At 42.0% G+C, this 27,740-nt stretch overlaps 1 protein-coding gene and 1 long non-coding RNA gene across 2 annotated transcripts in view; both read right to left on the minus strand.

The window, feature by feature from the left end:
* LOC113942988 overlaps positions 1 to 20,930 on the minus strand; it is a 53,892-nt gene extending 32,962 nt beyond the window's left edge. Inside the window, exons 1-2 of the long non-coding RNA XR_003526141.1 lie at positions 20,466 to 20,930; positions 3,880 to 3,992 (exon numbers count right to left, since the gene is read on the minus strand). This is a non-coding gene — a long non-coding RNA (uncharacterized LOC113942988). The remainder of the gene's footprint in view (positions 1 to 3,879; positions 3,993 to 20,465) is intronic.
* Positions 20,931 to 22,269: 1,339 nt separating this feature from the next.
* Positions 22,270 to 25,764, minus strand: PRR18 (proline rich 18). The gene has a single exon (XM_027634084.1). The coding sequence runs from the start codon at positions 25,737 to 25,739 to the stop codon at positions 24,789 to 24,791; it is 951 nt and encodes a 316-aa protein (XP_027489885.1). The 5' UTR covers positions 25,740 to 25,764; the 3' UTR covers positions 22,270 to 24,788.
* Positions 25,765 to 27,740: the final 1,976 nt, after the last annotated feature.

The raw sequence follows: 27,740 nt of genomic DNA on the forward strand, positions 1-27,740 counted from the left end.
CATGAATACATGTGAACTCAAATATCCTCCTCCACAGCTAAAAAGGATAGAACTATTGTGGACATTTACTAATTTTTCAGAATAAGGTTTATTTCTTCCATTTGATATCAGCCTAGATTGGCCTTTCTCAGGTACCAAACTGGTAGGAGTTTCACTCAATTACAGTAAGACCTTCCCTGTTCCTCTGTGTGAAGGGAGTTGTTGTGCCTGCGTAACTTATCCGCATACATACATTTCATCTTGCTACTTCTCTGAGAGAAATTTGGGACACAAAATTATACATTTAAGTACTGATCATTAAAGTGTACACAAATCCATACACAAAACACCAAGTAATAAGAAAGGTATTATTTGTACGAGTGTGCGCATATATATAAGCAATCCTTTCAGCACTAAGAAAACATCTTCGAAAACTACATCTTATACACTGAGATCAAAAGAAGTAGTCTCCCTGCTCTATAGCCACCTAGAAATCAGGTGGCTTGTCCAAGCCAGTCATCGAGACTCCTTCTGTAGTCAAGCAAGAGAGATAAGCGTCTCCAGATTGCCATTTATCCCATTCTAGGATAGGTGAGTAAAACAGGTGAGATGAATCACTCTGGCATCGCTGTCTGCTGGGGGAGGTGGGGGGAGGGTGGGAAATTACTTCCTAGATTACTAGCTTAGGAGAGATACTTAACTTTTAGCAGCTAAGGTTAAGAGGAATCCCATGCTACAAGATCAGGCAGGATTATAATGATTCACACACTTGTGAAAAATCACATTATATCTAGGCTCATGAAGAAAGTAAAAATTAAAATTTCCCATGGAAAAAAAATAATCATCTTAGACTCTCTATCATTCAAACTCTAGATCACTGAATCTATTATAGTCAGAGATTTGGGTACGTTTTGTGAGTTTTCCTAAAGACATAAGGTTCACACTGTTGTATTTTTCCCAAGAAAATTAGATTCACATTCCAAATGGTAAGAAATTATTTGTTGCAAACCTGATAGCCATTTAAATATGACAGACATATAAGAAAAATCTGAAACATTTATTGGAGCATGTTACCAAGTAAAGCACAGATTGTTCAGTGCTAGCCAAAGGGAAGGGTGGGAACACAGCATCACCCAAGAGATCAGAAATGCAGCTTAACCCAGAGGAAGAACTTGTTCAGCTCACTGCTTCTGTTCATCTGACACCACAGTGTCAATTAGAGACAATAGTTTTTCCACATCTGTTGTTCTCCAGGAGTTCAAGGTTCTGTTTAAGTTTTGCACAATATTCATGCAAACAGTAGGAACAGCTATTTTTAGTAGTATCTCTCAGTGATACCTCTTCCACTACTAAAACCAATAGCACTATTTCTCCCTGCCAGCTAAGTATAGTAAATGTGAGTGTTTACTACCTATAAATGTACGTAATTCCACACAAACAAAAATCTCAGAACAAAAAACTGCTCAGACCAAATGGGTACAGTTTGCAAGTTCTTTTAAACCACTAATATTTACATTAAATAGGGAGCAATATTTAATACTTTCATGAAATTCACACTTGGCATTCTTGCAAGGCTAACTGTTAAAGAAATTGAAATTTCAGGCTTGTACTAGTAACATATGTAATTTCAGTCACTGGGTGCCCAGTTTCTCCCTGCATGGAAAAAACAACAGGTTACATCAAAAGCCCTGGATAAACTAAACTCAAAAATGTTTTGCTCTGCTCATTTCCTACTGTCACCCCCTTTCAGATTTTCCCTTCTCATGTCAAATTCTAGATGTCAGATCCTGATCTCACAAATCAAGTAAAATGTAGACATAAGATTTGCCCTTCTTTGCATCACTGTGGCTGGTTGATACAATTCACAGATACTTTACCAGCACTATATTGATATTCAGGTGTTAATAAGTAACTGTCACAGTCACAACTGAAACACCGCCCTACATATAGTGATTCATATTTTGTGTTCCTTTAAATATAACTACAATACTGTCATGCTAACAATCTTCCTGAAATCCAAAATGGGTGAGGAGAATAGCAAAAGCTTTCATTTCCTTGTTAGTTTACAACCATTTCACCTGTCTTATTCCAGAGTCTGGTGCTGCATTCCAGTAATGGAAGCACTGGGAAGGCTAGAGAGGTGTAAAAGGACCATAAAAGAGAAACACCAGGAGACACCATGGAGATCAACAGGTCACACACTACAGTTTTACAGCCCCAGTTTCCAATGATGCTGGCTCACAGACAGCAGACAGGCATAGCCTGGACATCTGCAGGCAATGAGCAGAGCAAAGCAGTGCCTACATTGTATAAGTCCACTTGCTTCTACTCTCCATAACCCATTACATGTGTATGTTCCCACGCAGCAACTATGAGATTTGGGTTCAGAAAGGTGGCAGATTTGAAGCATTAAAGCACATATTTAAATGCCTTGCTTCACTGCAGACATACTTGGTGGGGGCTCTCCTCATACCTGCTAAATTCAACAGAGAAACGGTGCAGGTTCTCCACTAGACCACGATCCAGCTCTCAGTTTCCCCTACAGTCAATTTTCCCCCCTTTCTCTTCAATGCTCCCCAAAATTTTTTCTTCTGAAGAAAGCAGCTGAGAAAAAAGTCCAAAATTACCATCCTTTGCTCCTGCAGACCTTCATTTTTTAACACAGACTGGCACAACCAGCCCTGCAGTCTTTAGGTTATTTTATTTGCTCAAAATATATAGCTGTCAATATTAAAAATGAGTGATTATCTGCTAGCATACCAAGGAATTACATATCCAAGGTAAAGATTTTAAGTGCTAATACATTTTTACAGACTTCATCAGTACAAATAACAAGGACCAAGAGTTTCACACCTCCTAAGATGCACTACAGACACATTAAGACTAATTAAATTAACAGAATCTGGGTGCACATCTCTGGTCACACTTACATTAGCACCACACAGAGAAAGCTGAACCTGCAGAATGCAGGACAGTACTGAGGACCCAGCATCCACTTTGGGTTTTTTACTTTGAGCAACCTCTAACCTGGATCTGTGGGCCAAAATACCCGCTAGCAGCTGGCACTCACAAGGTGAAGCATATCCTACATCCATCCATCCATCTGACCTCAGCCTCACTTCATGACGTGAGCTGACAAGTACCAAGGGCGGACAACCGGAGGCTGACTTAAAAGTGCTGCAGATTTGAGGTAATCAGTGCTAAAGACTTTTGCTACATAAATATTGACATTTCGATGTATCTCAAGTACTTCCAGGTTTAAATGGTAGGGATAAAGCTGATTTGAAGATTCTCAGCAACCCCAGTTACTTATTTAAATATGCTTATTTTCATCACCACTGCTGTTTTCCTTCTGTGTACCCAAAACACTCCAAGGCACACTATGGCCATGCAGACTTGCCTGCAAATGAACATGAGTCCAGTTAGACATCTACAGGCCTTTACAACAAAAAAAGCTGAGCGGATCTATTAATTTCTACAGATATGGTCTCCTCCACCAAAAGATCTTGGGCAGAAAAGAATTGTTGGGTTTTATTTTTTAAATTTAATTTTATTTTCATATTTGCGTTAAATTCATGTATATGACTTATTGTGGAAATCAGACTTTAAATGAGCTTAAAATACTGGAAGAGAAGAAAATTTGAGCTGTTGATTCTTTTTAGACTTAGAGGCCCCCATAACAGAGTTGACAAGGCTACAAAAGTTCAACCATTTCGTGCGTGCAGCCTCCAGCAGTGGAAGTCTGCATTTTCCAGTCACCCATGTATTTATTTGACATTACCATGCAATGGGAAATAATGTTGTGGAAGCTTTGAGCAACAGTATGCAAGGAACTCCTGTAAAAAGAAGTATTAGCATACTTTTACAAATCTTGTCAACAACAATAATTGGATACAGTACCTTTTCCAGACCTATTGGCACATGAGTGTGGGAAGAGCTTGCTTGGAGGTTGCTGGTGCCAGTTCTGCAGGACAGTTACCAGCAAGCAATTCAGGGGACACTTTCACTGGCAACTGCAATGCAGGAAAATAAAGGGGAAAATATTTTGGGGGAAAAAAAATCTTGGAGAACAAAATACAGACTTTTGGTGGTTTGAACAACATAAAGCTATTGGAAACTGTCTGAACTGTAAAATTAGATTTATTTAAAGGACACAAATAGCTGGTTTGATTTTAAAAGCACTTCAGCTTCCATTGCCAAATGAAATTTTCTCAATCCTCAAGCTTTAACAGAATTGCCCAACTTTATTTAAACAATTCCTCACAATTCATAAGGCACATATGAGAACTTTGCTAGGCATCAGACAAAACAGCGTATGCAAGGATCTATCCAATTCCCTCCCCAAGTGCAGCTCTCATCTTGCTTTATAGAAATGCCACCTTGAATAAGATTACCATCCAACACTTACACCTTATTCTCTGCATCCTTCTCCCATGCACAAAGTGCCACAATTCCTGATAACTTATTCAAATTATTCTGGAGCCCAGGCCAGACTCTCAGGTGTAACTTTTTGAGCCAGCTTGGACAGAGAAGAGTTAGGAAATGCACTTTTCCACAGCCAGTTGCCAATGGCTCCCAAAACAACACAAGTTAAAAGCCAGTAATAGTCAAATGATAGTCTGACTACTAGTGCAGGGAAAGATATTATCAGAGATGTGTATAAGCTGACAAATACTTATTTATCAAATTTCCAAACTACTGTGTGAATATAAAAGTCAGTACTGTATTAGGGAATCTTTTTTTTCTTTTCTGCCTGAGAAAATTATCAGGGAGTTTCTCTATCTGCCTGGAAAAAGGACAGTGCTTAACTAGCATGAGACTGCAGTCTACTTGACTTTACAACTAGAACAGTCTCTGTCTGAGCACCAAGCTGCACTGGTTTAGAAAACACTCAAACGCTGAATTTTAAACTTGTGCAAGAGTCTCGTTTCAGTTTAATAGTGACTTATATTACTTCAGCCTAAATCTAATGCTTACTAATGTAAGCTAAACAGAACAAATCCTAAATTACGATGACTGTTTAAGACAAAGTTTTTCCACTGCAGTATCTAAGTCAGTATTAAACCAATCCGAGGTAATTTTAGAGGTAATTTTGTAGTATATATAAAGCCCTAAAGAATTCAGATAGAATTATGCTACTATTGTTCATACAAATAAAACAAAACTTGTAACACAGTGCAGCCTTTGTAGTTCTTTCTTCATAAGCTTTTGATAAAATAAGTGAAAATACTCTCTACTCGACATTTCCCTAACCTTTACCTATAAAGAAAGAAAGCTCGAGATGAGTCAATGCTTTTCAAATTGATTGATACTTTACACAAGACAAAATTAAGATTCATATGTCACGATTAAAGCAATTCTCTCCCAATGGTGACTGCGTCACTCCAAAAATAATTCAATGCAGTATTCCCCTGTTAAGTATAGAGAAAAGTGTTTCCTTTAGAAGAGGAAATTCTCCTAAGGAAGTTGTTTTGAGCTAAATAAAAGTTCAGGATGAAGCCAGCAAAAGGTGTGAAGGATTTCTCTTTGATTTCTAAGCTTGTGTATTTGGGCTCAGACAGACTACATTTTATGCACATATTAATAGGATGCTAATAAGCCTACAACTCTATTTTAACAGGGAGCTGTAGAGACAACCCGATATGTGGCACCAGATATAATGGCTGTCTTAAGCAGGAGATTTATTTCCCTCTTGCCCAGGGAGTGAATCGGACTACATACTTTTTATTACAAGTTCAGACGGAAACGTCTTGCAAAGTTAGGCTGCTGCTTTTGTTGGAGTGTTCCTCGGTTAAAGTAACCTTCAAAAGATTGAAATAGAAGCCAAGCCTTTTAGAGTAACTAGGAGCAGCTTTTGCTCTTCACTGGTAATCTTACATGCAAAATAAGGCCACTGAGTTGCAAACCTCCGTAAATTACTAGGTCATGAAAACAATCCTGATATCAAAAGCACAGAAACTGGTAGCACGTATTTAAACAGCTTGCTGCATCTCATAGAAAATTTTGAGAGATCCTATCTAGTTGTAAACGTCAGAGACATTTCAAAGTTAAATCTTTTAGGTTTTTTAAACACCTGAAAAATTTATAAAAGTGATATAAAGAGTAATAAGAACTAGTAAGTAAGACTAATCTCAACCATACATTTGTCCTAATTTGCAGCTACCATTAAAAAAAAAATCCAAAAATTACATCTAGTATATCTGGTGCCACATATCCTAAGAATTAATTTAACTACACATTCAAACAAGTCTTCCATACACCTTCTCCCCCAAACAAATTTGGTTTTCGTCATTTCAACTTTTTTTTTTTTCCATATTTCAGAGAGAGATTAGGACAACTTTTCTTTCATCATCAGACACTTAAAAAAAAGGCCTTTTGCTTAAAAATTGCATGCGAAACAGAATTTAAAAACAAACAAACAAACAACAGCAACAACCAAAAACCCCCCACCAAAACAACAATGAGCAAGTGATTTCCATTTGAATTTGAAACAAAAATCCTGGAAAAGTGTGATTGTTCTAAGCTTGTTGACACAGAAGCTTCCCCCTTTTATCAACTGTTGTTTTAATGCAACTCTAAAAAAATCATAACAAGGATTTTTGTTATTGTTTAAAAAACATCTACATGGCTTAGGCATTTTATATTATATTTTTTCAATATATATTCTTATTTCCAGTCTGGTCATTTGCCCAGCATGTACATATGCAGCTGCTAGTAAAACTGTGTGAAATATCTTCTATCCTAAGAAGGTTCTCAGCTTTAAATTTCTTTCTATCAGCTCAAGGCTGTACTGACAATCATCTCAGCAGTCAACAGAAAAAACTGGACAATTGTCAGTCATCAGTTACTCTGTCAGAAAGAAGAAACTCTTGCAGACTTTCTATTTTTAATGTGAAATAAATTAATATAGTTCTGAAATTACAAAGTAGTTTATTAATTTGAATGTTGACTAAATGGGATTTCCATCACCTTTCCTGTCGTTTCTGCATGGGAAGTTTCATCTGTTCACTTGACCTTCTCCTCAAGAGAACAAAAAAAGGAGAAGCAAAGTGCCACACGATGTCTCATGACTGCTTTGTAAATTATTCAAAATGCCCTTGTGTCCATGTAACTGGCTTCAAAGGACTCATAAAAGTATCCAAGCACATTCTGAAATGAGGCACCCCGCACTGCTCCAAAGGGGTTGTTCCTCACACTACAGCAGTCACTACAGCACAACAGTTTATACACTTAAGATGTTCTTTCGTAAATCTCATCTGCTCACATGATCTCTGTGCTGGAGAGGAGTCTCTCACCCTCCTCTTGCTGGAAGCCTAGCCTTGAGAAGGCCAAGTAGGAAGGTCCAGAGCTTCAGGCATCAGATTCGCTTGCAGAGGGAGGAGGACAACTCTAGAGGACGGTCATAGTATATTGAAGCCTGGGCCCTGATGCTTGTGTGTCTGGTTATACTGAAAGAGTAGCAATAAGACAAGTAATTACTATTATCTCTTGCAAATCTACTTCATTTTTCTGGCTATGTGACCTAAAAAGCCAGTGTCGAGAGAGGAACCTTTAAGTCTTCACAAAATGCAAGCCATAAACCAGAGCTCAGTCTATTGTGTTGTTACACATGCTGCATATAGATATAGATATATACACATACAAAATGGTGGTGCAACATACAAATACATATAAATACACTACTGGTTGCGTTCTGTACTGTAAGCTGTAAGATGTGAAGAGCACATGTGCCTGCAGAACCTGGGCAGCTGTCCTCCATCACTTTGAGAAGCATTCAGATAATGCTCCAAAGCCATCTTTTCTCCCTTGTTCAAGGACTACCTTTTGAAACCAGTACAGTCTTTATGACCCTCTGCCTAAAAGCATCCTCAGTCTCAAGGAAAGAGACAAAGACAGACAGACAGAGAGAAAGACAGACAGACAGACAAAGACAAAAACAGACAAAACCCCACAAGTTACAACAACTTGGCTTATTTGATCTGGGTGGGTTTTTTTCTGTCCATATTTCAGAAGACAGATGTCATCAGGATATAAAAAGATAATTTATGCAATGTCTAGATTTTAAATCCTGGAGAAAAGAAGTGGAAATGTTCTTCATTATTTACAAATTCAAGCACCCTCTGTTTGGAGACCTCTTTCTTTCTTTGATTTTTATTCAATTTTGCTTTTCAAAGAGGCTTCAATCTAACATTCAAACAAAAAACCAAATCCTAAATCTATCTATTATCAAGTATCCCGTAGATATTAACCATGCTTTGCTGATCACTGTGAGGTTTGCCAATGATAGGTGATGAACTTTGTCTCTCTTGCCCTACATTGACTGTCAGACTGTCATTCCTTTGATTTTTCAATTCCCACTCTGTCAGGACCAGGCTTCTCTGAAGATATGAGCAACAACAGACATCCTGTGAACTGGGAGGGAAAGCCAAAGCATAAGAAAGATGAGAGAGCATATCTGAAGTATCATACATCTGTTTTGGTTCACTTGGTTTGACCCTGGCTGGATGCCAAGTGCCCACTGAAGCCACCCTATCACTCCTCTCCTCAGGTCAGGGGAGAGAAAATACAATGAAGTCTCATGAGTCAGGATAAGGACAGGGAAAAATCACTCACCTGTTATTGTCATGGAAAACCAGACTTGACTTGGGGAAATTAGTTCAATTTTTTTACCACTCCTTCTTTCTCAGGGGGAGGACTCCTCACACTCTTCCCCTGATCCAGCATGGATCCCTTCCACAGGTGAACTCTATGAACTCCTCCAAGGCAAGTCCTTCTCATGGGGTGCAGATCTTCATGATCATGCTCCAGTGTGGGTCCCTTCCATGGGTGCAGTCCTTCAGGAACAGGCTTCTCCAGCATGGGTCCCCCACAGGGTCACAAGTCCTGCCAGCAAACCTGCTCTTTCCCCAAGGGTAGGATCCTGCCAGGATCCTACTCCAGCATGGGCTTCTCACAAGCCTTCAGCCTCCTTCAGGCGTCCACCTGCTGTTACATGGGGTCATCCACAGGCTGCAGATCTCTGCTCCACCATAGGTCTCTGTGGGGTGCAGAGGAGTACCCTGCATCACAACCTGCAGGGGAATCTCGGCTCCAGCATCTGGAGCACCACCTTCCCCTCCTTTTTCAATGACCATGGTGTCTGCAGCATGGGTTCTCTCACATATTCTCATTGCTCTCTCTGGCTGCAATTGCTATGACACAAGTATCATCACGCTGGGACCTCTGGAGAGGAGAGCTGCCACCCTGAGGGACTCAGCACCACAAAACACAAAAAGCGTCACCACCTAGTAAAGGTCTAGATCATATGGTTGCAATGGGGGAAATCAGATTGCTGATGGTGCTGCTGCAGCCTGTCAAAGACCCAATACACAAATAATGCTGCAGAGTTACAAGCAAAGTGAAGCACCACACTTCCCAGCATACTTCCCCTTGCCTCCTCCATTCAGTTAGTTCAGCTCTTACCTACTTCTTCACAGTGCTTGGGCATCTGTGAGCCCCCCAAAGGCTTAGTACAAGATTATTCAGACAGAATAACCCCCAATACAAATTATGAGCACCTGCCCACAATGAGATTACAAAGTGCTGTGGTAGAAGTGTAGCTGTGCCATTAAAACACGAGTCTCACGCCATGCAGACTGTTAGTCCAACAAGCCCGGCTGCTGAAGGCTGCTGGCAGGATGAGTCAGCCCTCAAGAGTCAGCCAACACAGGCTGAAGACTTTAGTCTGAGGTAAAATGTAAACACTTGTCCCATGATATCTTCCATAATAGATGATAAGTCATGGTACCACCTTCATGTTTCTTCCCCTTCCTTCCTAATTGACTAAATAAAGAATTTATCAGAAACTGGTCTATTTTTTAAATCTATGTTTCAGTATATTCCTTATATAGTTTATATACTGGGAAAACTGTACTAGTTCTTTTAAAAGAGTCTCCAAGTGACAGCACACAGCTTGATTAACTCGTTATTCATCCATGGAGACTACGGAGTTAAACTAAATTTTCAGTTAAAGACAGAAATGAGGAAGCAAGAATAAGAACATAATACATTGCATACATTTAGTTGTGCTATACTCTGCAAAGAAACGTTTTAGCAAATGTTGCAGCAATTGTTTAGGATATCCCATTCCATCCCATATCCAAGTAAGTTTTGAAAGCAAACAATGTAAGATAGGGAATGAAAAGTCTTGATAGAAGAAACTTAAAAAAACTCAAACAAACAAAAGAAAAAGAAAAACAAAACAAAAACCCACAACAAGTCTGACATTTGGGTTAGGTTTTCTTGGTTTGGTTTTCAGAATTTTCATTAATAAGAAATTGAAAGCAAACAAAATCCCAAAATACATCCCACCAAACAAAATCTTACAATAACTGTAACGAATCTTCAAGCCAAATGCTCGGCTTGGCACAGGAGTGCTGAGTTTGGATGCTAGTATCCACCGGATTTGTATGAGGCTGTTCAGAGAGGTACTGCTAACACTGTGCAAACTTTTTGTTATATATTTTCTCAAACATTGAGACCAAAGTTTTCAGAAAGAAAAAAGACTGTAATGGCTTCAGACACCTAGTTAAGCAGCCTGTTTCTGAAAAGTGCTGATGATCCAGGAGCTCCTACTCACTTCAAAGTGCAGGATTTGGGGATGTTTGTTGCTTTAAGGTTTACGGTCTCTACAACTTAACTGAGAGATTCAAGAAATTACAACTAGTAGCTCATCTTCATTAAAATTAGAAAGAAGTGCTAGACTGATTTGTGGCATCTATTTCAGAGGCCAACACATTCATGTCTTCACTGGCTCTGCTGGAGGAATAAGTAGTGTAAAGAAATGAGAATACCCCAGGGAAAACTTTGCTAAGGGGCAACAGGGTACCTCAGCACAAAATCCTTGAACTGACAGAAGCCACAGCACATGAGAGAGAGGACAAGAACTGTTTCTGCCTGCAGGCTAGTTGTAAATGAACAAAATTCAGCTTACTGCTCTGACTGTATTTCTGTTAGCAAGCCAGCTTAACAAAATTTTGTAAAAACAGAATCACAAGCTGGGCAATAACAGTCCAAGACAGCATGTGGAAACTCATAGCTAGACAAAATAATACCATCAGGAGCAAAAACCTTAATGCATGGGGGGGGGGGAAGGGGGAGAATCCCTATCGAGTAATAAAGCTGTTGTGCAGCCAAGCTGACAGATCAAACCTACAACCTGTAACATTTAGACATTGATGTCCACAGGGATTTTGCAGACTGGCATATCACCGAAATAAATGTGCTATTTCACTCCAGGCAGGATTGTTCCCCAGTGCTTCCTGAAAATACGGCATGCTTCACCCATGAAAATTTTGGAAAGCCTTTCTCCTCTTCTGAGGAAAAGAAAGAATATCAACTGCAAAGAGTAAGAGTCCGTAAAAGACTGTCACTGTTAGCAACCTGAGTGACAGACAGGAAGGAGATTTCCACGATTGGCATTTGGTGAATTGCAAGCCATAAAAACTGTTTGGAGATTGCTCGGTTGTCTGCAGTTTCTAGTTACAGCAGTTTAATTCAGTGTGTTACTAAAAGATTGTATTTTGTTTATATTATTTATTTCAGAATTTCTTCATATATCAAAGTAAATCAAGAAAACAGAACATCACACTTCTTACTAGGTTATTTTTTCAGTGACTGCATAACTAGAAAAGTGGTTTTAATATCTCTCATATCTTTGCACCTATCACTGGAAAAAATAATTACTCTTGTAGTTACTGTTGTAAACTGCCTTCCTTTTGCCTGATATATTTTGCTTTTATTGTGTTTCATGTATAGTCATTATTTACTCCTTTTAAACCTGCTGAGTTGTTACTATTATAATTCATGAATTGTTCAAAGATATATACATCTATGCCAAAGCTGCACCTTAATAATTCCAGTCCTCAGTGACAATTGGCCCATTTTAGCTGAACTGGAGATAGAAAATCCTTTCCTGCACCAAGAAAACATTCAAAGGAAAATATAAATAAAGTATTTCTGAAAACAAATTTCTTCCCGTAATTAAAAGAATTTAATACACAAATATTGGCTATCCCTTCTGCCCAACATCCTCCTGCCTCTTAAACTTCACACTTTTTTCCTTCTTTTGCTGTTCAAAATTTTGTTTGATGGTAAAAATCAGACGTTGAGATTTGAATTCTCTGTCTTTGAACTTCCCTATTCAGCAAGTCCTGGTAGCAGTCATAAATAGCAGTTATCTGGCTGTAAAAATCTTAGCACATTTTAAGCTGGCACAGGGGGAGGAAGGTAGGGCTGTAGGTGTATCACTAATTTACCCATGACAGATTTTTTTTTTTGTTGTTAAATATATGTATTTTTCATCTTTTAATCAACATACGTATACATATCCTGGATAGAAGGAAAATAAAAGGAAAAGCTGAAGGGACTCAAGTTGTTTAGCAAGTTGAAACTGTTTAAATAATAAGCCCTTTGAAATGTCATTTCACATACTTGTTTTATTGTGTCCTTAAAACTGAAGAGACAGACTGCTCTGATATATACCTAACAAATCTACCTGCATTACATAGTTAAAAGAAACTAATTAATGCAACAAAGAAGATAAGGCAAAACTTTCCTCATAGTGCTACAGGCCTCTTAGGAGCAAAAAATACTAACACTTTTATTTGATGCAAGTACCAGTTGACTAATTTGGAAATTGAGACGTTCAGTGTACAGAGCAACGAATATGAGCAAAACCATCCTGTACAGAATAGTTTACAAGTATCGTAAAGTACAGGCCAGTAGTAATTGCTTGAAGGAAATGTCCATACTGGTGGTGGCTTTTTTCCCTGGGGAAAGGGGAAAGCACCAGCAGATTTAGTCCAAGAACACTTTTCCTTTCTCAGTTTCTAGAAGCCTCTTTTCTCTAAACTCACCTTGAAAGAACCTGGGCAGGAGGCTTTTATTTTTTAGCTGCTGGCATGTGCGATTACCTGCACACTTTCCAACTCGGGACTACAAATACCAGAGGGCAGCAGAGTTTTCCAGCTGTACGCAACTGGCAACTCCTGCCTGGCCCCAGTAGATGGCAACATTGACCTGAGTGTCCTTTAGCGCCCGCCCGCCTCCCCTGAGCCCCGGCATCCGCCTGCCTGGGACCCGCACTCTCTACAAGGGGATTTGAGTGATGCCTACAGCTTGTTCCTACATGCTGCCCGAGTCTCTGGGAGTTTGGACCATTAGCTGCCTTAATGTACAGAGAAGTGACTTCAGCTGCATAATATGCCAAACAGAGATGTGGGATCAGAGAAATAGTAAAAGGAGGAAAAGAAAAGCCATAGGAATCAGCTTTCTGAAAGAAAAGTACATTCAAGCTTCCAACAGAATTGTAGAATCTTAGAATTGTTTGGGGTGGGACATTTCATCCAATCTCATTGCAATGAGAAGGGACATCTTCAATTAGCTCAGGTTGTTCAGAGTCCTCTCCAGCCTGACCTTGAATGTTTCCAGGGATGAGGCATCCACCACCTCTCTGGGCAAGCTGTTTCAGTGTTTCACCACGCTCCTTCTCAAAAACTTCTTCCTTATATCTAATCTAAATTGACTGCCCTTCAGTTTCCAACCATTACCCCTTGTCTATCTCAAGAGGCACTGCTAAGAAGTTTGAATACCTGGTGTCTTTTCAACTGCATACAATTACTGTCTCTGGAACTACAGAATTATAGCTGTCATATTACTGCATGCCACTGTCCTGCAAATGACATGATGGTACTTGAAGAAAAAGCACATTTCTTGTAGTTATTAGCAAGGCATGAGCTGAGACCTATATGTGTCAAACTGCACCCTGATGAAGTAAACACTGAAGCTGAGCACTAACCATAAGAAAATATTGAGAGTATGCCACAATGCTCACTACAAAAGCTTTTTTAAAAAGTGTCCTCTGACATAGCACATATTCGCATATGCTATTATGCAAGTAAATACTGTTGAATACCATCCCTCTAATGTCTAGGTTAATCAAGGTCAACTCTAATGTGACACACAGGTGATATATATTCCTATACTGAAATACACCAAAGAACTCCTTACCAGCCTTCATCTGTAGACTCTCACCTGCTCATTGTTGAAAACAATGAGCACTGAAGCAAAGGAACAGCAAAATACCACACCTAAAAATCTAATTTCCCTTAGTCTATATGCTTTCAGCATTTTAGGCTATATAGTCAAATTTTTCTCTTGCCTGCACAGACATAAACAAAGACTAAAAATAAACAAATTAATTGAACATACCAGTAGAGTAACCACAACTGATGCCAGAATCCGTTCTCTTACTAGCTAAACTAAGCCACATAGAAACTCTCTTGGCAGCCGGGTACTAAGCAGGGAGTTCTAGTCCTTGGGCAAGAGAACCATTTCCTTGCTACTTGATCAGAAATCCTGAAATTCAGTACTGTTGGTTACCAGGTAACCTGCCATAATGGCATGACCTGATCCATCAGGGCTTGCTTCATCGTACCTTCCTCATCATCCTCACTAAATGCTCATTTGCCATTTATCCTCTTCTCTTTGCCATGTTTGATACTCCCCTTCTGTGGTTATTCTGTACAAAGATAAATCAGTGCCAAAAAAAAAAAAAAAAAAAAGAGAGGCTGTACAATTGTGGCAATGGCTACCTTCTGCTTTGTCTTTGCCTATATATAATTCAGACCCTGCTAAAACACGTGCAATTCAAGCATCTATTTGAGCATGTAATTGAGCATTTAATTCATAAGTACTTTTCATTTTGCTGCTAAGAAGCAATAATATAGGCTAACACTCTACTTCAATATATAAGGAACTAGCGTGAGTACCGTATTTTTAAGGCTTTGAGTAACTGACTCAATACATGTTCCTGGGCTGCTGCCCCTTGGTATGAAACTTGGGGCTAACTGCAGCCAATAACCAGAATGAAGCTAGAATATAGCTGGCTGTAATAACACACTTCTCCACACTACACATATTTAAATGCCAAGAACCTTCTGGTTCTCAGCCATCTCCAGTAAACTGGAGTGGAAGTTGTGCATACATACTGACAAGTTAACACTCAGCAGACACACTCTTCTGCTGTACAGAACAGAACTGGACAGCCAAAATTCTACAAGCTGCACCAGCAAACCACAAAAATGTCATCCTAAACAATCTATAAATCCTGATGAAATGCAAGGCTTCTTGCACCATGCGTCATGCAGTTAGTGTATCAGGGACATCCATACTAGGTAGGCAAGTGTGACTCACGACCTGCAGGACACGGGCAACACTTGCAGGTCTGAACAGATGGCCTGTGGCAGTACAACAGCTCTGATGACTCACAGATATGCAAGACTCGCCCAAAGTTTTGATACAAAGAAGTTAACTATGTTAATTGGTTGAGCGTCTGTTGCACATCTAAAAACATGCAGGATTGTGCCGGGATATAAAAGAATCAAAGCATTTCTTAAGAGCACAGACCAAAAAAAAAGAGGTTTTTAAAAACGTCTCACTAAAACTAATCTGGAAGAGATGCACTACCTGATTGAACAAGCTATTTGTCAGACCCTCTTTAAGCAAGTATTCCAGGCAAGTACAACATGCAGGTTGAGGATAAGCACGTGCTCTCATATTTGAGATCTGGGTTGGAATGGGTTGTTTAGTGGCAGGAGTGTAAAACAGGTCAGCTCTTTCTCCTGCACTAACCTGTGACCTCATATCTGGCTTGAGGAACTAAAGTATTCATGTACCAGATACAGAAAAATCCCACATTAGTGTATTCTATCTGCGAGATGTTTTTTCTTGGTTTATTCTAAATTATCAATGGCTCAGCATCCAACTCTGGCTAAAGCCTGATACTTTTCTGGGCTCACCAAATTTCTAAGTGTCATTCCAAGAAACAGCCATTTCAGAAAGCATCCTCTCATGCCAAATCATACAGGCCACAGCTTTTGTGGGAACACTTCTGAGGTGGTTCAAACTCCCACACCAGAAGTCAAAGACAACACGAAACAGTTAACATGCACATTCACTTGTCCCTCACAAGAGCTATTTGAGATAAAGTCAGACCACAACTTTCTTGTTTGCAGAAGACTAACACCTGCAAAGAAAACAGTTACCAACTTGCAGAAATATCTGGCATTACTGACATTATTCCTGCACAACATTGCTTCTCTCTCTCACTAGTACAATTCATTGCTGTGAAATCTCAAGAATGCCAGTGATTGACTTTGAAAGTCAGTGAATAGCTAATATATATCTAATAAGCAGTAAAATGAGGCAGATGTGACAGCAAGCAAAATGGCAGTACAATAAAAATGACTGACATTTTAAAAGAAGCTTTGTTTTGTTAAAAGAAAACAACAACAACAAAACACAAAAACATACGCATAAAGCACCACTACTTCCTCCTCCAGCTTATTTGCAAAATCCATCTCACTGGTTAAACACCAAAGCACAGCTCAAGAGGCAAATTGCTTGAAGTGGGAAGAATCTCGCTTTCATTGTAAGTAATACATTGTTACCAAGGACACGAGCAAACATGCATAATCCTGGTGGTTCCCACTCTGCAGAAAGGCCTGTGGCACCCGCTGTGTTGAGAAGAGTGGAAGGTAGCCTTGGCACCCACCTCGCAGCCCTCACTCTCCAAGTATGAGGCAGCAACAGTGCCCAGAGCGAAGAAACACAACAATAATACCTTATGGCACTGACAGTGTCTTGTCAGACATTGAGGGCTAAAGGAAGAAACTTAAAATCAGTGGCGGTAATTCCATCCATGCCTGTTCTCCTCTCATTTTTAAAGCCAACGTTTGAAGGATCCTGAGCAGCGAAGAGAAGCAAACCTTTACAGTTCTGTCAAAAGCAGCAAGGGGGAAAAGCACTGATTATTCTATGGTTTTAAATCAATGAACACCCGCACTGAGTTACCAGCCAGGGATGCCCTGCCTCTGAGGTCGAAGCTGACAGATGGTGCAGGTGCTTGCATTCTCTAGAGGCAAGATGATGCTGCTGAGAACCGTGTGAGCAGTACAAGATTTATGAGAGAAAAATGGAACCATGCCACAGACTGAGGTATTTTGTTGTTGTGCCATGTCCCTAAGCTCCTGTCTACTCTTCTTCACATCAACCTTATTTTTCTATTTTACCCTCCCCCACTCCATCGCGTAGCATTTCCCTGGTGATATCCCATTTGCTTCTTCCCACACAGAGGTTCCCAGCAGCATTATTCTGAGACAATTCAGTAAGCTTCCTGGAGCTGAGCTTAAAGCTTTAGTCTACAGTGAACATACAAAACAGACATATACATAAGTTTAGATGAAGAGGTATTGTTGTGAGTCAGTGGCTATTCACCTCTTCCCTACCAACACAGGTATGAAGTTTATTTCTGGACCAATATCAAAGGGGCTTGAAGATAGCAGAGCAAAGGTGCAGAAAGCTAAACAAAGAAGTAATTAAACTACCATAAGAAAACGTTCTGGAACAAGACAGTCTAAGACTCCTTTTAAGCTCATGCAACTCTCCACCCGCAAAGCTTAAGACTGTGTGCAGTATATCTTTTACTGCTGAGATTCCATACCTCCTGCAGCACCAGTCATTCAGCCTTGAGATGGGTGAAGAATAAATCAACCAGTGGTTGTTGAAAGAAGAGGAAACAACAAGTAACACAAGGCTGGCCTCACACAAGAGCGAGTTACAGTGTGCAGTATCCTGGCATGTACACAAGGAAAAACAGAAAAGCATTGAGCTATTCCTTTTTCCTCTGAAATGCCAAAGATATACATATTTACCTGATGCACACACCTGGAACAGAATTCAATCCGCTCTGGAGGTGGTTTAATGGTTAAAATATAGCACCAGGATGTAGGAGACATCACGCAGTTCTAACTACACAAAATACCTTACCCACTTATACTTTAATCTGGATTAGAGGATAACCAGTCAATGCTGCAGTACAAATATTTGGCAGTAGCCACAGCCAACTGCCATGCCAGAAACGTATTAGGCAGAAGAAAAGAGAGCTGCTTGTCTCATGTAACTTTCATGTCAAAATACATTATCTGTGATTGCACATTACACCTTAGCATTGCTTTGTGTGAAAGATAAGATGCTCTGATTTAAAGCATTATAAATGTTTGCTAAATGCCCTAATTTTCCTGTCTTCTTTCAAAGTGGCACTTTATTATTAGCTTACAGAGTGTGCTAAGTAAGCAGATAATTTTATATTTTTCCTAATTACTTATTGCCACCTTAAAAGTCTGTATTTTAGTAATATTCCTTTGAATAAGAAGAATGTCTGCTTTACCTCAGCATTCAGTGATGAACAGCCACATTCAGCTCCTTGTTACTATGGCAATATTACGTAGGAGGTCCAGAAACAGATTGAAGCTTTTATCATCTCCCTTTGTACTCAGGATATACTTTCTCCACCCTCACCCCCTTTATTTTTGAACAAAACAGCCACAAAGAGGGATGGTGAATCATTCGGAGAATCAAAATAAAGGTTATTTTATTAACTTTGTTGTTACATTAACTGAGGATGAATTACAGGTCTATAAATAGGATATAAACACCAAACACCTTAAGATTTGTTCTTGTAAACTGTTTGCTTTCTTTTCATGATGAAAAAATAAAAAAGAAGCCTTAGTGACCCACTCTGCTAGCTTCTCAAGCAAAACTGAACTCCTCTGCTGTCTAGCAGTATCCAGGCAATGGTGTGAGCAAGGATCACTCACTTGACTTGTTATTTCCCCTGTAAACAACTAAACCAGTCAATGTAGGCACATTTGTGAGCATCAGGTGTGATGAAATCCCACTTTTTATGTGACCCCATCCAAGAGGCAAAAGGCTCCTGTGTGACTACTCACACCACGTCCTCTCTATTCATATGCTTCTAACTAGCAATGATTTAAGCCCCCCCACTCCCACCTCTCCTAAAGGGAAAAAGAAAGGGTGCAGAGTAAACTCTTTGAATGGTCAGTGGGATACAAATTGTATTCTGACCAGGTAGGCATAGTCAAGGTTTAGAGCAAAACATCTCATCTGACTCCGCCCCTCGTGGAAGTTCTCCCTAGTTGTCAAAGCAAACCAGGTGAGCAAAGGTTTCCAACTCGCAGGATTTGATGGTTTAGGAAGCAGGCGTGCTAAGCAGCTCAGCCAGCTGAGCCAAGCAGGTCCTGCCACAGCTGGGTATCAGCCAGGGGTGGCACAGCTGTCTGCAACCAGTTCCCTGAGTTCCTTCTGCTCTGCTTGCAATCTGTATTCATCCAGATGTTAAAGACACATTTACTACCTCCAAATTTCTTTTTAAATTCATCATTCTTAAGTTAAGAAAAAGAAAATAAAGTCACAGGACATTTTTCCTCCCTCCTACCCCCCCTAAAAAAAAAAAAAGATATCAACCCTTCAGACTCAAGAAAGGTGTGGTTTAGGATTTCTAACTTGATACACTACAGTTCTCCAGGTGCTCTCTGATGAGAGCACCATTTGGCACGTGACTATTTGTAGTCCTTCCTTCTACTTATACTTCAGTACTGCTCTAGACAACCCATTTTCTTTCTCCTTTACCTGTCCCTAGTCTGTAGTTTTGACAGCTGCATATTCTCAATGTATGTTCCTGTGGTTTTCAGCATTTTTTAAATAACTTACCAGTGGAGGTAGAGATTCCTCATTACGAGATTTAAGCCTATGGGTCATTGGCTTACTTTTTCAGAAATTTCATTAAATCCTTTGAAATAACCAGCACGTTCCAAACAATCCACAAATTGGAGCATTTTTTGATCTCAAACAGCAGAGAGAACCACTACAGAGACATATATTCCATAAGAACTCCAAAAAAAGAAAAAAGAAGACACTCCCAACAGTAAACTGTCAGTATGACAAGGTTAGCAATAGGCACATAAATGCCCTATCTTGTGCAGTAAACTTGCCCAAACATGCCAGGAACCAAAAACCAGTCCAAAAAGCACTGTAAACATTGATATGAATTCAATATTTGCTATTTCACAGTAAGTTCCCCCTGCAATATTGCCAGTTTTTAATTAAAGATATCACAGTGATCATTAACAGTATCTGGGTCAGACTATATCCCATTTCTAAAGAATCCTTTTGTAACCTCACTGGGAAAAATTAAGAAGCTATGAGATTAATATTTTCCATGTATGTGTAATTTAAAGGAATCACATCCTAATGACATCCTGTGCATTATCCCACACATACATCTGCCAAGACATATTATTTTCTACCTTAAAATGACCTGCATGAAGTCTACACACAACATTTTTCTCAAAGTCAAAAACAGCTCTGTGACTACCTACAAACTGAAAAACATGCAAACTCCATAGACCACATGGTTGAAGACAGTGAGCAGTACAAAATATCTTCTTAACTAGTACTTAACACCAGGGCATCATAGTGGTCCTTTTTAGTGATGTTTGTGCAGAGTCTTTGGACCTGTCCCAAGAAGAAATTTCAGGCATTGCAAATGATATGGAGAAGGCATGTTAACGTACAGGACAACTCACCTGGTAAGAGGCATGAAATTCACTCTCAAGATCGGTTCAGTACTTCACATGGTGGTAAAAGAGTAACTTCCTTGTCTCAGGTGCTTCACGCATCGAGCCCCTTTTCTGCAGAATTTTGCTTTTACTTCCTCCTATTTCTGTCCTAGTCCTAAATAGCCTCTGATAGTTTTTAATTTAAAGCTTTGAGAGTTTGGTTGCTTAGTGCTGTTCCCACTCGGATTTTGTTATTCAGAAAATTCCCTGGCAAAGTGAATGCTGTGAATCATTTCCTAGCTCCTCACTGTGTGAGGTATCTGCCCGGCTGTTGGGACCGTGCTGGTGGGTAAAACTCAGGCAGCCAAGAGAATGTTTAGGGGAAAAAAATCAGAATACCAGAATTTGCTAAAATTTCCTCTCCCCTGTGCTAATTGCTAAGAAGGTAATAGCTTCTGTGCTAATTTATTTTTATGCTTAATTAGGAACTCTTTTTTCTTTTCATTCAAAGCTCAGCTCTTACCAACACCCAAGTGTGATGGTGATAGGAAAGATAGTCAGAGTGCTGAGAGCTGAACATCAGCTAACTCTCACTGAACAGTTAATTTAACCAAAAAGTAAAACTAATCCCATGAGAAGAAAAAATTCTTAAGAGTTTTTATTACACCTAGCACTTCCACCCAAAATGTGGGCCCTTACAATAAGAATGACCTAATGTCATTGTCGTGGTTTAGGCCCAGCTGGGAACTAAGCACCTTGCAGCCATTCATTCACCACCTCCCCACCCCCAGCCGTGGAAAGGACAATCAAAAGTAAAACCTGTAGATTGAGATAAGAAAAGTTTAATAACTGAAAAAAAGTAAAATAAAAAAACCAAACCAAACCAAAACAACAACCAACAAACCACAAAACAAACCAGTGATACGCAATACAATTGCTCACCACATGCTGACCAGTGCCAGACCCCGAACCCAGATAGGCCCCCATTCTGGGTAGCTCCCCCAGTTTGTATACTGGGCATAATGTTCTGTGGTATGAAATACTCCTGTGGTATTCTGGAGTTCTGGTCACCTGCCCCGGCTATGCTCTCTCCCAGTTTTTCTTTTGTGTACCTCCTCACTGACACAGCATGAGATATAAAGAAAGAGGCCTTGACTTGAGATGAAGAGGACTCAACAAAAAACATCAGTGTGTTATCAACATTGTTCTCATGCTGAATCCAAAACACAGCACAGTACTGAGAAGAAATTAACTCTATCACAAATGAAACCAGGACAGTCATTAACTCAAGACAACTGACTGCAAAACACAGACCGCATGTTTTTGATATCTTCAATTTTATGGGGGGAAAAAAAAAGCAACCAAGAAACCTTTAAGGCATCCCAGAACTCTCAAGCCCTCATTGTACACTGCAAGGAAGGGAAAAAAAACCCGGATTTAAAACAATGTACTTGCAAAATAACCTTTAACAACTCTTTCAATAAAATTAAAAGGGGCTAAAACACCTTATTTGACTGTCTATGCACTCATCTTAATGTTATCGCTGGGAACCAGCTTCTTTGTCTGAAAGGCGTTTTGGTCTTCTGAAGCCTGCCACTGCGCTCAAATGTCCATTATGACACATATTAATGACTGAAATAGTTTTGTTATGTTTAATTTGTCTACAGTTTTTAGATATTAGAACCCAAAAGTTTTCTTTTTAACTGAAAAAATACTGAGAGATAAGCTGTGCAAAATTAACAGAAGTTACTGTTAGTATGTAGGAAGTAGCTTCCTCTGTCTCCTCCAATATTGCTTATAAGATTTATAAGCATTTCAGATGAAATTATTCAGAACACTAGGGGCATCATTTATCATTCAAAGGGAACAGAAAGGGAGCAAATAAAGAAAACAATAAATCTTAATGTTACCATTTGGTGAAGGAGGTACTATTACAGTCAGACATTAGTTATACGAATTCAGAGAATCCAGTGGCTCTTAACATCTGGCCCAAAATCAGGACTGCATAACATCATCTCAGGATGAGCCCATCTCAGTCCCACTTCCAGTTACCATGCACAATGACATACCTAACACAAAAGATCTTATCGGCATGGCTTCTGGATAGCTTTGCTCTAATCAATTCTTCAGGGGAAAAAAAAAGGTAATTCCCAAGTTCTCAAATTCTTCTTTCTAGTGTACTTTGAGCAGGTTCCTCCTTTGTCAGAGTTGGCAGTCATCTTCAATTTCACACCCACTCAGCTCATGCTGTATTTTCTGTTGCTGTGCATTCAAATTTATTGATTTTTTTTATCCACATTTCAGGCTCTGAACAAAGCAGCTTTCAGCCTCACGAGCTTAAATGTACTTCAGCCCATAATGAGTGAATCACTTTTTATTGCAATTGGAGATACTGATTATAGTTGATATGAAACCATAGAGCAGTTTCAAGGAACAACATTAGGAGTCCAGGATGCTCATTTGTAAACTTGCATTTCCAAAAGAGACATAAAAGGAAAATTCAGCTATAGTTCAACTACTACCGTTTTCGTTATTGTTAGAAGACGGAAAAACAACAATAAAAAGTGAGACTACATCAATCCAGCATATATTAAATTTGGTGGGAAATTTGCAATTTTTGAGGCATATTTGCTTGAAGATGTTACTGAAAATTGATAATTACATAGAACTACATGCAAACTCAGCTAAAGTGATATGAAGATGCATGTATTTCATCGCTATCACTACAAATGAATCTTTGCATTTGTGTATATGAAACAGACTCCGTAAATTCTCATGCCCCTTGCTTTTCTCTGCGGCCTTTGAGCATAGCTATTTCACACTTGTCTTACACTGGTTCATCACTTTTTCAGTGGCAGTATCAATGCATTTAATAAATAAATATTTTCTCAAAGCATGTCATTCCTGAAATGGCAGGTGAAAAAAAATGGAAAAAAGTGCTTGAACAAACCAAAATGTAGCACACTGCTACATGGTGCAATTAATATATAGAAAGGTTTATCTTCCATGATTTAATGGAACAGTCAACACAAATGTCATTTGGTGTAAACAACTGACATCTAAGTGAAATGTATAACGCTCAATATGTGGCACTAATCTTTGTTTTACTCTGCGAAGAGTAATTCAATTTAACGTGTTCCTATATGCTCAAACATTCATTTGCAAAACATTTATACAATCACAGTAAATGCTTAGGTCTGACTGTTGTCCTGAGAAGCTGGGTAACAATATTAGAACGGCAGCAGGCGGCCGAGACAACTGTCAGCCTATTAAAGATTTACCTTTCCTTTTCTGACGGTAATTTTTGTACCTCTCGCGGGCCCCCCTCACCTCTCCCAACACACAGAGCTCTGATGAGCACCAGGCACGGTCACAGCCCGGAGCGGGAAAGGCTGCGGTGGGCCCCGGCAATGGGAGGCCGAGGAGTGCTGACAAAGGATGCTGACGTTGCGCTCCCTCCCTCCTTCCTTCCTCCTCCACCTCGTAAATTGGCAGCAGCTCGAGAGGTCGGATGTGTCTGAATTACTGTCTGGGAAAGGGTGAAATCGCGCTGAACACGCACAGACCCAGCCGCTCCCCTTCCGTTGCCCGGCGCACAAGCGGCCCCGGGCGCAGGGAACCGGATCAGCCTCTGCCCACTCTGCGGCCGCCCGCATTGCCCCCTCCTCCTCCCGTTGTCCAAGTCTCTTCCCGGGAGGGATGCTCCCCGCTGGCGCGGTGGCCGCCCCTGCTGCCATCTGCCCCCCAGCAGGGACGGGCTCGCCCCCACCTGCTCGATATCCCGCCTCCGCCGCCTCAGCGTTTTCTTTGGAGCCGAGTTGCCGGCGACTGAATCAACAAGCTAACCTGTGAACGGCACCAGGCTCTTCCCACGGTGGTCGGCCCGCCATCCTTACCTTTAGGACACCGAGACAGCGAACACACGCTGGTGGACACCGCCAGACTAGGGACGCGAAGCTACCAAGCCGCAAAGGCTACCGCAACACAAGAGTAATTTATTCAAATAAATAAAAATGAACTTTTATGTACAAATATACAAAACCATTACGCACATCTTATAAAGTATTCGTAAGTCTTAAAAAACCCCAAGGGTAGAAGCAGGACGCCCACAGCCAGCTGCCCTTCCTCCGAGCACCCGGGCACCGGCCGTCGCCGCTCCTTTGTCCCTCGCCCCAGCGGCGGCGCCGCCCCGGGGATCGGCTCCAGGCCGGGGGCTCCTCGACGGGCCCCACCGCGGAATCCCCGGCGCCGACGGCACCACAAAGGGCATGACGGCTGCAGACGGCGGCCCCACCTCCCGATCCGGCGGCCCCCTCCGCGCCGCTCCCCCGGAGCCGGTCCCGGCGGGGTTCAGAGAGTGCCGAGGTGCGGCAGCGTCTCCAGCCGGTCGGGGTGGTCGCGGCCGACCGCGTTCTCCACGCCGCGCAGCCACTCAGTGCATTTCCGCACCAGCCCCTCGTCCGCTGCGGCTCCCGCCTCCTCCTCCTCCTCGTACTCCTCGTCGTCGTAGCGGTGCTGGTCGTTGAGCAGCGAAACCTTCAGCAGGGCGCGCAGGTCGCCGCCGCCACGCCGGGCCAGGGCCGCTCTGCCGCCGGGCGCGGGGGTGATCTGCCCCCGCTGCCGCTCCAGGCTGCGGCGCTGCAGCACCCGGATCGCCTCCGGGGGCAGGCTGAGAGAGAAGCGCCCCGCCGCCTCCCCCGGCCCCCCGCCGAGGCTCTCGCAGGACCGGCTGCCTGCCCCCGGGCGCCCTCGCGGCTGCGGCGGGGCGGGCTGGGGCCGCGCTGCCCGCTCGGTCGGCGGCCTCCGCGGCGGCGGCCGCTGCAGGGACGAGCACGGCCAGGAGCTGGAGAGGGGGCCCGGCCGCTCCGGGGGCGCTCCACGCGGCTTCCTCGGCGCCTTCTCCTCTGCGGGCCGCGGTGCTGCCTTCTTGGGAGCCGAGGCGGCCGCCGGCGGCTTCTTGGGCTGCGGCCGGGGGGCAGCGGAGGAAGCCGTGGGGGCCGGCAGGAGGGGCGGCAGGGTGGCGGTGCGGCCGGGAACCCCCTCCGGCTCATCGCTGCGGGCCCAGGGAGCCGCGGGGCGCGCTCCGGGCAGGGCAGCGCCTCGCCCCGCGGGCGGGCAGGGCCCCGCGGCTCGCCGCGGCTGCAGCCCCATGGCCACAGGCGGACGAGGAGCCCCGACGGTCGGCGCTGGATGCGAGCTCGATCTGCACCGACAGCCGTGGCTTTTCCCTCTCGATAACCCGCCCCCCTTCCCGCCCTTCGCCCGCCCCGGGAACACCCTTCCCCGGCGCGGGGTGGGCATGTGGGCACGGATCGGGGTCCTGCCGGCACTGGCCGTCCTTCCTGGACGAGCTTCTCTAGCTCGCTGCGGCTGCTACTTCTCCCGGTCCTCTTCCGCCCGACCCACAGCAGAGCCGAAGGTAAAAGTACGGCGGGGCTTACGCACGCCCGAGAGCAAACAGGCTCCAAATTCTTCCCAAAGTCCTCAAGCGTCGAAGTGTGAAAGGGCAGTATTTTAATGCCACATTGCACTAACACCCTCTTCTCCTCTTCAAAACTTTAATAATATTTTGAGCTCCTTGATTACTTGAATTACCGTGAATAAGGTTAGGCAGACAGTACAAGAGTGCAGTCAGTCCCACTCAAACCTAGGGCAGACTTGCTTCTACACCAAATTTCAATGCACAAGCCACTCTCAGGATAAGAGCTGCCCCGCTTACTCATGAAGAGCATAGTCCAGAGATGCTTCTTCCTAGCCTCAGTGCCATCTGTGATTGAGACAAAGTGCATTGTTCAACACTCCTGTTGTGATGTTTTTTTGGTTTGGTTTCGTTGTGGGGGGTTTTTTTGTTGTTTTTTGGGGATTTTTTTTTTGTTGGGGTTTTTTTCTGATGGACAAGGCAGCAATTTCCTACCTTTCAAGTCCTACACAACAACAGAGGTTTGTAGAGGTTTCATGGGGCAGCAGTAAGTAAACAAATGTTTCCTATCAATCCAAGATCACTACCACTGCAAAATTTAGCCTAAGCAGTCAAGGCATATGATTTCTACAGCATTTACTTCAAAGTACTATTTTACCTAGCATACCAAAACTTTATCAAAAGATGGGTAGGATGTATGCAATCCACTGGGATAGAGATCTTCACATCTGTGGTTCCATGCTATCATAAAGGGTATTATACTATGAGGATTCATCAACTGTGAGCTTTTGGAATACTCACTAAACAAAGACAGGATGTGAAGAAGCAAAAGATATAGACAAAACAACACAGTGTATTGTGCTCTGTATGCAGATGGAGGAACTAAATCCTTAAATGTTCAGGAGAGAAAAACAAGAACACATGATGTAACAGACTTAAGTGCATATGAAGGCCTACCAGTACATAGAACTTTTGGACCTCAGCTCTTGAACCCTTTCTGTCCTGGTGATCTCAGTGTTAACTGATCAGCGTTAACTTCATTACTTACCATAGTACATAAATAAATAAGAAAAAAATCTGAAGAACCAATACCATTCTAATTAAAACTTACAGTGATTAACTGTGTACCACCAGAACTGATGGATTATGGGCAAAACAAGCTCCGGAGCAACTGAAGGCCCAGCCCTGAAGCAGTGACTAGTGGGAAGGGATCCCCTTGTTGTCAGCTGTGATCAGCGGCAGCAAGAGAGGAAGGCGCACTGGTGGCCATTACCTGGATTACATCCATCACCACCTATGCATGTGCTACTTCATCTTCAATGCAAACTGAAAACTAAAAGGAACTAAAAATTCCCTCAAGGGTCCCCCAGCACCCAGGGACTGGGGTGGGCAAAGCTGGAGTGGCTCTCACTACACCACACAGTTACCAGTGAGCCCAAGAGCCTGCTGCAGGGCCAGGACTACCCAGGCCCCCATCACCAGCAGGAAGGATGCCTCGCCGGCAATTTGTTGTTTTAATCAGTTAAAAGGTGTTCCTTGGTTGGCAGTTTAGATGCAAAATAATGCAATCACCCTGTATACAGTTTCCCCGTAAGATGTTGCTATGTTTTGCAACACACACTGAGATTTACAGGAATGTACTGTACTGCAATTCCTCTCTTTAGCCTGAGCCCTGAATACTAAGACGACTGGGGTTTTCCCCTTCCTGACACTGCAGCTCATGTCTTTAAAAGCCATTCCTTCTTCTGTATTTGTGCAGTAACAGAAAAAAAAGTGATTCCAAAACAACAGGGTTTGAACACATGAATCAAGTACATCTATCCTGTGCAAAAGAACCTCTGCAATATATTATCAACCACTACAGATTTAACTTTGCTCCAGAA

Source organism: Corapipo altera, unplaced genomic scaffold (genome assembly GCF_003945725.1).
Source record: "Corapipo altera isolate COAL_440 unplaced genomic scaffold, ASM394572v1 2b, whole genome shotgun sequence".
NCBI lineage: Eukaryota > Metazoa > Chordata > Aves > Passeriformes > Pipridae > Corapipo > Corapipo altera.

Bases quoted from the DNA above. Each gene is read 5' to 3' on its own strand.
- PRR18 (XM_027634084.1), bottom strand. From the start codon at position 25,739: ATGCCCACCCCGCGCCGGGGAAGGGTGTTCCCGGGGCGGGCGAAGGGC.